Source organism: Pelophylax lessonae (genome assembly GCF_965119305.1).
Source record: "Pelophylax lessonae genome assembly, chromosome: 1".
Lineage (NCBI taxonomy): Eukaryota > Metazoa > Chordata > Amphibia > Anura > Ranidae > Pelophylax > Pelophylax lessonae.
Window position 1 is genome coordinate 353,098,901 of NC_138768.1, and position 12,190 is coordinate 353,111,090.

Below are 12,190 nucleotides of genomic sequence, written 5' to 3' on the forward strand. Positions count from 1 at the left end.
CAGACAATGATATCACATTTGTAAGTGCTCAGTGGCAAAGAATATTTAAAAACAAAACGAACATATAAAAACATATGTACAGATCTTGATGAGAGTATTCTGACTTTGTGGCTTGTCAATTTACAAAGATGGTAACATAGCTATTTATGTACTACGTATGCCGTCATTGATAAGCTGATAAAGTGCAGTCCCCCAGAGGGGATCAAATGCTTGACATTAGCATGGAGGATCGGTGGATCGAGTCTCTGTTTTTGTAAAAAATATATATATTATTAAGGAAATTTATTATTTTGCAAAATTCCCGATATTCTTTGTGGGAGGTACTTATACATACATGGAAAACAGCCTGAGGAAAATATACCATAGAGGAAGGAATTGTTAGACTGTGAGTAGATGACTGATCAGAGGTACTGGACTTCTTCATCCCACATTTGAGTCAATCAGAGAGGTAAGGTGAGCGATACGATCCCCACACACAGACACTGTATGTTACTTATCCTTGATGGACTGACCCAGGATTATGGATGGATCACCGCTATTAAACCCTTTTTCCTCTGACTAGGTGGGCCCCATCCCTGATCAGTATCACTACACACACTTTAAGACAGATATATCCTGTATCCCTATCTTTGCTTTGGTAATACCTCCCCAGTTCCGGATTGGCCTGCTCCCTCCGTGCACCACGGGCTGAGACTGAAGTCCCATCAATACTTCATTGCCCCCGCCAACTGTAGATCCAGTAAGATCTTGTCCGTGTCCCATATCTACCGGGTGATACATACACCACCCCCATCACATGATTGGACTCTCTGTCCCTATGACTATGGAAGTGCCGAACAGTCCCTGAGATCTCCACAGGGAATCAGCAACTGTTTACATGTCGGGTGGCCACCCTTTTTATGTGTATATTTAGATTTGTGATATACCATATACTTCCTTAAATCTTAGATTGGTTGCAATTATGTGCATTCTATATCACCCGAACATGGACAGTCCTTGCTTACCTTAAGCAGGTCCGTTTGCCCTCTGCCGGTCATTACCATACTCACCATTAAGCTTTTCCAAGGTACACACCATTTTTACATAAACTGGATACAGAGCAGTAGACACCTCTACACATAGGGTTGAGTAAATTGGTGACTCAAATGAATTTATCATACGTCACACGCTCCCCATAGTAAGCTCCTAAAACAGAAACCCAGTAGGTGCCACAGGTGCCAGGCAAGGTTGATGCATTTGCATTTCATGCACAACCGACACCGACCCGAGGGGTCGGCCATCAGCTACCGAGTCTCAATCTGTAACTAGGTAGTTTTTTATTTATTTTTTGTATCTATCTTATTGATTTCCATATTATTTTTTGTATGTACTGCACCCAAATTTAATAAAGGTTATATTTTGTTTTTGCACAAACCAATCCCTGTGAGCTCTTCTTTAGCAACCTTCCAGAGAGGGTACCTTCCCTCTCTCTATTTCTGTGTTTTTGGTTACATGCCTGGTTGCGTAGGGTTCCCGGATCAAATTATCCGTATGGGTATGCTTCAATAAGGTCAGAATTTACTGACCTTAAGGCGACTGGATCCCATCCACAGCACAGCTTTTTATCCGTAGGTCCGATAAATAGAATCCACCTGTGTGTAATCAAGTCTCCGTATAAATGCACCTGCACTGTGATAGTCTCAGAGGTCCGTTTAAAGCGCAGAGAGCATCATGAAGAACAAGGAACACACCAGGCAGGTCCGAGATACCGTTGTGGAGAAGTTTAAAGCCGGATTTGGATACAAATGCAAGCAATAATATTGAAATGGAAGGAGTATCAGACCACTGCAAATCTACGAAGACCTGGCCGTCCCTCTAAACTTTCAGCTCATACAAGGAGAAGACTGATCAGAGATGCAGCCAAGAGGCCCATGATCACTCTGGATGAACTGCAGAGATCTACAGCTGAGGTGGGAGACTCTGTCCATAGGACAACAATCAGTCGTATACTGCACAAATCTGGCCTTTATGGAAGAGTGGCAAGAAGAAAGCCATTTCTTAAAGATATCCATAAAAAGTGTTGTTTAAAGTTTGCCACAAGCCACCTGGGAGACACACCAAACATGTGGAAGAAGGTGCTCTGGTCAGATGAAACCAAAATTGAACTTTTTGGCAACAATGCAAAACGATATGTTTGGCGTAAAAGCAACACAGCTCATCGCCCTGAACACACCATCCCCACTGTCAAACATGGTGGTGGCAGCATCATGGTTTGGGCCTGCATTTCTTCAGCAGGGACAGGGAAGATGGTTAAAATTGATGGGAAAATGGATGGAGCCAAATACAGGACCATTCTGGAAGAAAACCTGATGGAGTCTGCAAAAGACCTGAGACTGGGACGGAGATTTGTCTTCCAACAAGACAATGATCCAAAACATAAAGCAAAATCTACAATGGAATGGTTCACAAATAAACATATCCAGGTGTTAGAATGGCCAAGTCAAAGTCCAGACCTGAATCCAATCGAGAATCTGTGGAAAGAACTGAAAACTGCTGTTCACAAACGCTCTCCATCCAACCTCACTGAGCTCGAGCTGTTTTGCAAGGAGGAATGGGCAAACAGTCTCTCGATGTGCAAAACTGATAGAGACATACCCATAGCGACTTAAAGGTGTAATCGCAGCAAAAGGTGGCGCTACAAAGTATTAACTTAAGGGGGCTGAATGATTTTGCACGCCCAATTTTTCAGTTTTTTATTTGTTAAAGTTTGAAATATCCAATAAATTTTGTTCCACTTCATGATTGTGTCCCACTTGTTGTTCTTCACAAAAAATTACAGTTTTATATCTTTATGTTTGAAGCCTGAAATGTGGCAAAAGGTCGAAAGGTTCAAGGGGGGAGAATACTTTCACAAAGCACTGTATATCAAGTAACCTGCGGGTAGAAGGTGTCGACGTCCATCTTGGTCACCCCGCACTGCTCAGTGCCAAACTGATACTGGAGTGAAATAGACTATATCACTCGGTCGTGGTGAAATTATCTATTTCAGTATAAAAGGTGAGTTTACTGCAAAAATAAGTCTAAAATTCAAGAGTTGCTTGGTTGTAAGAACATATCTGCTGCTGCTTCATGTTCTGTTACATTAGGAAAGCTATTGGAACGCATAGTGCATGCGCAGTAAGTTTTCTCGACCGCCACTTCCGGTTGCAGAATTTGATAGGTAGCGGTATTCTGATTGAACACCAACATCGGGGGATCGTAGGGACAAGGTAAGTTTCACTACAGGGTAATCCAGAGTGTGGCTCAGGGTTACCGCTTTTGGTACTGAAAATTAACCCCGAGCCACACTCCCGCAAGGGAGGTTAAAATAGAAATGAAAGGCAAAACATTTTAAAAGATATACTTGTAGATATAATAAAAAAAAAAAAAAAATATATATATATATATATATATATATATATATATATATATATATATATATATATCAATTCCTTTTTTTCTTTATAAGTGATCACATTCCCTATGTTTTCAGCTGCATAAGAGCTGGGGGATGGAGAAGCAACAGTACACTGAGCTTCCTAGTGAATAGCAGTGCAGCGGGGGTGTGTCAGGACAAATATAATCATTGGAGAACAGCAGGTTAAGTTCCCAGAACTGACCGCGGTGTGTTCTCCTTCTTTGTGTGGTCAGTTTTTAAAAGGAAAGCAAGGGGGCTGGCAGGAACAACAGTGATTTCACACAAAGGAAGCAATACAAAGAGAACACAATACTTTCTCATAGAAGTATATGGTGCAGCAGACACATATTAGGAATATGAAGTTTTGGGGTAACAAATGCTTTAAAATTGACAAATGTTTAAAAAAAATGACAGATACACATCTGGACTATGAATGCTGGGTAATACAGCACAAGGCAATATTCCAAAAAATCTTAGTTACTCACTCTAGGTAGTTAGTAGCAAATATTATACTATAAACTTTAACGTTTCTACAAATAAGAGTTTTTCTTACTCTTACATTAGGGGCACAAAAGGAAGTATTCTAATATATTGGGTTATGCTGCATTTAAGAGGTTGGACACTGACAAAGCTGTAAGGAAAGTCAGTTGTAACCCCTTGTAACTCCCAGGTTTTTGCTAGTGTCCTAGGAGAACTTTTCATAATTTTTTTGATCAAGATTCCTTTTTCATCTACCAAGTTTTCTTCAGTATTTGCTTAGCCACAAAGGGCTCATTTTGCAGCAGGCTGTATCCAGACCCTGCCGAGAAGAAGTGGGGCCAGATTGTAATGTGTCTTTTGACACTGGACTCTACTAAAAGTGCTCACCTAGTGAACACAGTGTTGAGTCATCCTCAAAGTGCTTTAAATGTCCAGGGTGGCAGGACCCTGTCCCTGAAGACTCCTCAGGGGTTATACCTGCAGGAGGGGTGAATATTGGTGGCAGTGGCATGTTCCCTAGATCATGCGTCTCTATCCCCTGATATACCAGTGGGGTGCCACAGGCCTTCTAAGGACCTAATTTGCTGTGAAGTAGGGTTTTTTCTCTAGCATACAGGGAGTCTGTTGGTGCATACATCCCTGGCCTCCCATAAGTGGGTAATCAGTCGTGTTCTGACGATAACACTTTCAGTCCGACAGGTGGGAAGGGGAGATGCCACAATTTTTTTTGTAATGAATGCTTGAGTGGCCTTTTCTGCAGCTGCGTGGGCTCTGAGCCCCTCTGCTCCTGCGTCCCCTCTATGGTTGCCATACTGAGCATGCCTGCTCCAGTACGGCCACAGGCATGTGACCTGGTCACAGAGGGCATTATCCTTTTTTGCGCCAGCAGCAATTTTGTGAGTACCCTTCTTGGCAGGCTATTACTCTACCATAAGATGGTTAATCATAAGGGAAAGGGCAGCGGTCCTGGAGCCTGACCAGCTGAAGATCCTCTGACAGTTCTGAGGGGGTCTTGCATTATTCCCTCCAAAAGATCACTGTCTTCTGCCTGACTTGCAGCAGAGTCAGAGTCTTCCTTAACCCCTTCAGAGCCTTACTCTTTCCTCAATTTTATCTAGGGAATAATTATTAGCTACTGTACCTGAGTGAATAGGAAAAATTTCAGCCATGATAGGTGACTTGCAGAACGCATGGGCCGCAAGTGTGCTTCCATGCCCTATCCTGCAGAGGCTGCATTTGATTCTGCACAGTCAGATGAAGATAAGGAAGATTGTACCCTTCTTATTTGAGGAGTTGGTGCAAGAGTTATCTCAGTCTGCAGACATAGATTCAGATTGTAAGGATACAATTTCAGACCTTAGTGATGTAGACCACACATGCCTGGGTTCTCTAAAAAGCCCGGAGTCTGTTGAGAGTTTTCCAGTGCTTTACCTATTGCAAACAGTCTTGTTTTTGCTCCTCCTAAACATTTTCCCTAGCAATATCCTATGGAGGAGGGCTTCCTCAAGAAACAAACTATCCCTTTTGTGGAGCTGGCAATTTCCTTTTTTAACAATACTCTAACTTTTCCTGGTGAGGACATCCCCATGTTTAAAGATGCATTGGATAAAAGCCTGCCATTATTACCATATCCATCTGCCAGACCTTAGCTGTCTGGTCCAAGGTTATGCCCTGGGATCCTTGTTCTATCGTAATAGATCCTTCTTTTCTCCAGTAACTAGAGTGCATGCTTGCGGCCCTATTCTGAAGACTAAATTAACCGTATGCACTCTTCAAAGCAAACTTTTGAATAAAATCAGGAATTCTTGGTTTGCAAACATTTCAATGCATGTTCAGGCTAGTCAACTGCATAGAAGTGATCCCACTCTGGTCCTTACTCTAATATGCATAATGCCAAATACTTTCTTATAGCATACATTAATGGACATATATAGGCAATATGAAGCATAGAGACAAAGGTGGGGGGAACTATAGACTGTGTGACCCTAATATTCTGTGTGGCTGGGCTAGTGGATAGTATATGTCAGACATCCAGAATGGGCCTCCTTTTTTAGTACCCTTAGGACACTTTGGCTCAAACGTTTTTCTACGGGGCATCGGTGCAAGAAACTGCTCTTGTTAATACCCTTGACAGGTAAGGCCACTTTGGAGAATCCCTGGATAACTTTATCATGGAATTAATTGGAGGGGGGGGGGGGGCAGAGAGGTTACCAAGGCAAAATGCTCATCTGGTAAAGCCTCTATTCTGGCAAGAGAAAGTTCAGTTCTTGAACCCTCAAATACTCCAAATTTATGAGCAAGTCTTTCTTACAATGAGGGGTGCCCTCACTTGTCAGTGTTTTGGTGCAGCTCCTCTTTCAAGGATTCATAGCCATTCTCCCAGAATATGTGAGGTTGTAGGGTTTCTTTTTAACCTATGACTGGGGCATCTGTCCCATTTAGGATCTAAAAGTTCTCAACATCCATAGAGTGCAAAAACTGCCATGCCAGTTATGACTTCCCTCCATTTGGGAGATGTGCTGTCCTCTGTGGGCACCAAGAATGCCTACTTGCATGTCCCCATCTTCCAGGTGCATAAAGGCTACCTGAGTTTTGCTGTGGGCATTGACCTTAAGCAATAAGTTGCCTTTCCCTTTGGCCTGTTCACTGCACCTCAGGTATTCACCAAGGTGCTAGCCCCTGTTTTTGTGCTTCTTTTCTTGCAAGACATCCCTGTAGGGGGATAACTGGATGACCTTCTTATGAGAGAATAGCCAAATAAGGCTCTGTCAGCCAATGTCAGACTCTGTAGAATTTAGAGAGATTCAGGGGGATCCTATGTCAGCACTAGAACTGTCTCATTGCTTTGAGTATCTAATCCGGATCTTAAATACAGCCCTGTCAAAAGTTTTCTATACTCTTTTTCTAGACTCTCTGCTCCCAAATTCAGACCTAATGGTCACCTCCTTTGAGTCAGTTTCATATGCCCGATTTCACTCCAAACTGTTGCAATGCAATATTTTGGCAGCATCGGTCAAGAGGGTACAGTTTCTAGACCATGCCATATGCCTGACCAGCAAACCAGGCTTGGCCTTGCATACTGTGTCACAGGTTGAACGCTGGGATTGGAGAAACCCTTCCTTCCAGTGTTTTGGAAGGTTATCACAATAGATACCAGCCTGTATGTCTAGGGCCAATTCCTAGATACCCTTTTGGTACAGTGGACTTGGTCCTCTTTAAGGTCATTTGACCAGAATTTAGTCATGCAGTGACATGGCAATGGCTTACATTTACAATCAGGGAGAAACCTGAAGTCCTTTGGCTCAAAGAGAATTGGATTTAATTCCGATTTGGGCAGAAAATCATGTTTCAGTCCTGTTTGCCGTGCACATCCCAGGTGTGGAAAAATGTTGTGCGGACTTCCTCAGTTGCCAGGGACTGGACACTGGAGAATGGTCTTCTCACCCCGAGGTGTTTAAAGACCTTTGATGCAGTTGGGGGATGCCAGATATGGACCTTGTGGCTTCCTGTTTTAACAGCAAGCTGAACAGGTTTGTTCCCAGGTCCAGGTATCTTCCTGCCTTCACATTGGGTGTTCTGATGACTGGATCTTCTGTCCTATTGGCAAGTTTACCTTCCTGTTTCTTAGTCAATAGCCTGGCTGGTACATCCTGGATCCAGAGGGAGAGGGACCTGTTTAATGTGTTTATCCTTCTGCTTCTAAAAGCTAATAAAAATCAAAGAAAATGTCATTCTAGGAACTTCTCCATGGGACAAATCCTGTATTTTCCTCAGTCTGGTGTAGATCAGTGGTTGGCTCAGACTGAGTACCATCAAGAGTGAAATCTGAACCTAAGTGGTTCTCTTTCAGAGACTACTTACCTCTCACTCCACAGTGAAGGCCTTTGCACTGGGTATGGCTTACATAATCGCTTCCAGTGACTCTGTGAGATCTCAGCCTTGTTCTGTTGGTTCTTCAGTAACCGCTATTTGAACTTGTCATGTATGTTCCTCTCTATCCTTACTCCAAGCTTGCCTTTCTTGTTGCCATCCCTTCGATGAGGAAAGTCTTTGAGTTTGTGGCCTTATCTTGTAAATAACCCTTTCCTGTGCTACACAAAGTAAAGGTTGTTTGGAGGCCCATGACCTCTTTTCTTCACAAGGCGGTTTCTTCCTTTCAGTTTAACATAACATTTTTTTCTACAATCTTTCTGTACTGCTCCTGAAGAGATTTTTCTCCATTGTCTGGATTTGGTACACACTGTTCAAGTTTATCTCTCAGATACAGCTTCCTTTCAACAGTTTGACTACCTGTTTTTTTCTGAAGGTCCCCAAATGGGACAGCCTGCTTCACACTCCACTTTTGCTACATGGATTTGACAAGCCTATGACCTCAGGTGGCCCAACAGAGGTGACCCAACGGAACCACCTGAAGAATGACCAAAGCCAGCATCAGTTAAGGCCTGAACATCCACTTAGTAAAACTTTTTTTCCCTGTCAAAGCTCATTCCACCAGATCTGTTAGTGCTTCTTAGGATTTTTAGCATCAGGCATTTGTTTTTCAGATATGCAAGGGTTGTCTGCTTCCTCTGCGACCATTTCCAGATGGATCAGACAGACGGTGGTTCAGACCTCTTCCATCAGGGGTCAGGTTCCACCTGGTCGTCGGTGCACACTTTTACAAAGTTTTATAAAGTGGATATGTTGGCATCTGCGGATGCTTCCTTTGGCCGCAAGGTTTTGCAGGCTGCTGTTTAAGAGGACCTGATCCTCTTTGAGGGTGTATTGTTTTTTTTCAGATGGGCCCTGGTTGTTTGGTTGAGCCCCTGTTGCCTGGTTGGCTAATGTATAGCCTTGGGAATTTTTTGGTTGTTCCCACCCCTCATGTGTATCATGCTTTGGGACTTCCCAATGGTTATAAATACCAGGAGCTGTGTCTGTCAATGAACGAAAGAGAAAATGGGATTTTTGACTTACCGTAAAATCCATTTCTCTGATGATCATTGACGGACACAGCACCCATCCCTCTGCAGGGTTATTATTCTCCTGAAACTGCTTGTTACAAAACTGAGTGGCTATAGCAGAGACAGGGAGTATACCCCCTGGGACTGCCCATGGCTGCAGCCAGAATTGTTTTTTTTTTTTTGCCCAGTGTCCTACTCAGTATAACCCAATGGTTATGAATACCAGGAGCTGTTTCCGTCAATAAACATCAGAGAAATTGATTTTACGGTAAGTCAAAAATCCCATTTTTTTTTGGCAAAGATTTGAAAATATATATGACATGTTAATTGTCACAGCTTTTTCAAGGCAACTAAAGACTTAAAATTGCTTGGCTGCCACTTTTAAGGTCTTTATCTGCCTTGGGTGAATTTGAGCTGTTGCATCTCCCAGCTTGAGTGGTCGGATGGATAAAGGTAAGGAGCAGACTCACATGATACTCCTGTTTGAGCATCTATTTTTTCAGACTTCTTCTCGAGTTCTTGTTCTGAACAATATGTAAATGGGAATTTGCACACTTTGCCTGCATGAGGCGTAAATTACTGCAGATTTTTTTTTTTTTTTGCTAAAGAATGCACGGCGCTTGTTTACGCGACTGTGTGCATAGGCATATTACAATTTAATGGGCTGGATTTTAGCTCAGTAAAAAAAAAAAGCTGTACTAAGCTTTTTCAAGCTGCAGTGTGCAAGAGGCCTAAAGCTGACTTGTTATGGTAGTGTAACTTTACATATATCTGTAAATGTATGCATCCTAAACCTCTGTTAGAAGTGTTGTTTTATAGCAGGCCTCACTAAATAGCAGGCCGTGCCACTGTCCCATCCAGGCAGCCGTGATCGTGACATTTAGGACCCGCTTTTTCCCAAGCCTTTGCCGCTGTCATTATCATAGCAGAGCGGAGAGCGAGAGGCAGGACAATTCTGGACTGAGGGTGGGAAACACAGCAGCACTGATTGGGGAGGGGGGGGGGGGGCTGGAGCTGCCTTAGTTTTTTTCAAGAAAGTTAACCACAGCAGCTCCTGCCCTCTGGCCAGTGCTGCTGTGCCTCCAGAACTGTCTTGCCTCTTGCTCTCTGCTCTGTGTAAGGTAGGAGAGTTAGGGGGCTAGAGAACACTACTGCTGGGGAGGGGTGTGTGTGTGTGTGTGTGTGTGTGTGTGTGTGTGTGTGTGTGTGTGTGTGTGTGTGTGTGTGTGTGTGTGTGTGCGCATGTGTGTAGGATGGCAATGCTGTGTGTGTGTGTAGGGGAGGGATGTGAAGAAGAACAGTATGAATGGGGTAGGGCACACTACTGTGGGGAGGGAAAAGGGGTGATGTGAAAGGAAGGCTGTGTGTGTTGTGTCGGAGGGGGGGTGGTTTGAAGGAGAAACAGTGCTGTGGGGGGGGTTGATGTGAAGGAGGCAATGGACAGTAAGGTTGTGACTTAAAAGATCTCCGTCAGCGCCTAAAAATGTTATTCAGTCCTCTGCTGGAAGAAATTTTTACTGATTGGACCTCCGTGAATTTTAATTAAAAGCCTCTGGTTTACAGTTTGTTTATTTAGATGTTTCAGGGCTACCTAGCTGTATTGAGTGCTGCGCAGTTTTTGCAACAGGTAGGGCTTATTCAGATGAATGATCTGGGGAGGTTAGGATGCTGAATGTAGAGATGGCTACACGCTGCCTCTGGGCAGAGCAGTACTATGGGTGCATAAAAACTGTCCAGTTTGTGTCCAGGAAAGACATTTCTTGCTGCACATAAACTGCCTGCATCCAGGGCCAGTCCCTAGTCACATTAAATAGCTCTTATGAGCAGTTACATGTGCACAGCATTGGTGCCTGTGATTGATTTGTACAGGCAATGACTGTTCGCATACACACTGTGTGCATGCCCTCCGACGAGTGAATCACTGATTTTTGCCAACTGCTGCCACAGCTGTCCCATCTGAATGTGCCTCCAAAAGTTTACTCTTATTGTTTCTTGCTTATCTCTATTACTATAGTTTGTCAATTTTATACTTCCACCATAGATAACGACAGTGGAGTCACTGCAGAAAACACCAAGACATATGAAGCAAGGATTGAAGAGCTGGAAAAGGAGCTTTTCTTTTACAAGACTACCAGCCGAGAATTGAGAAAAAAGCTGAGGGACTTGGTGGGAGAATCTAATGTGACCACTTCTAAAAGTAAGTTTTCATTTTTCTTTTCTTTTTCTTCTCAAACAGTTCATTGTGTTGTCTTTTGAGCCATAGACATACAAAATGATCACAAAGGAGATGATTAAACTATTTTGATTTTTTTTTTTAAGACAATGGCTCTAGTGACGCTCATCAAAACAAGAACGAACCACCAGTGATGACTAAGGAGCAGAAATGGGCATCAAAGATCGAAACCAACAAAGCCAACAGGAAATCGAAAGACACTGCAAATAACAGGATCCAGCAGAACTTCACCAGACCAGGAGATCTTGCTGGGGCTAGAGAACAGGTCTCAGAACCGCACAGACAAATCAGAAGGCATTTCTCTTCTGGGGATGACCCAGAGGACTTTGTAGAGCCACAAAACATAAAATCTCAAGCTCAGCCTCTTATGCAAATGACAAAAGCAGAAATCAACAGATCACCCCTTGTAGTAAATCCAGTGAAACTGTCTCGACGAGAGGTGCGGCAGATCTCTGTTTTAGAGCTATCAACTAGACGCTCTAGCATTGGCTCCATAGTTGCAGATTCAATTGAACTTGCACAAAAGTCAACAGACTTTAAGTTGTAAGTTGAAAAACATATTTAAAGTAGCACTTCAGCATTTTCTTTTGTGAAAGCAGAAAAGTTTGAAAGCCTGGCAAACCAGGGCCAGTTTGTTTTACAACTTTAAGGAGACTTATATTAGGAGCAATATGAATGTATGCCATTGGTGACCTTCTGAAAAAGCTGTTTACTTTACTGTCCCTGACCTAGAACAACAATGTAGCAAGACAAATCGTAGTGAAGTCAAAACACCTAATTCATATTTATTCTCCACGTCAGTGATTCAAAATTTTTCAATCTTTGGATCAGCAAGAAAGCCTGGCATCTAGCATCTTAAGAAGGACATTGACTAGGCAGCCCATTCACAGCACAGATTCCTTTACTAAGAAAATGCCAGCACTAAATTTTGAACTACCTTATTGTTGTCACTGTGTATTTGAAATTATGTAAATTAATTTGTCAAAATTTAATTGTATTTATGATTTGCGTTAGATAAAGAGCAAGTATTGTGTTACCTTTTATGTTGTGTGGTTGGAAAAAGTTAAAAATGCATTCTGGATTCTCTTCTAAGTAGAG

At 42.8% G+C, this 12,190-nt stretch overlaps 1 protein-coding gene across 2 annotated transcripts in view; it reads left to right on the forward strand.

Annotated features, from left to right (window-relative positions):
• KIF27 (kinesin family member 27) overlaps positions 1–11,704 on the forward strand; it is a 165,539-nt gene extending 153,835 nt beyond the window's left edge. For both annotated transcript variants that reach the window (XM_082265583.1, XM_082265584.1), the window contains exons 17-18: positions 10,901–11,056; positions 11,179–11,704. In XM_082265583.1, the coding sequence (XP_082121709.1) occupies positions 10,901–11,056; positions 11,179–11,639 (617 nt within the window). In that variant the 3' untranslated portion in view covers positions 11,640–11,704. The remainder of the gene's footprint in view (positions 1–10,900; positions 11,057–11,178) is intronic.
• The last annotated feature ends 486 nt before the right edge of the window (positions 11,705–12,190 follow it).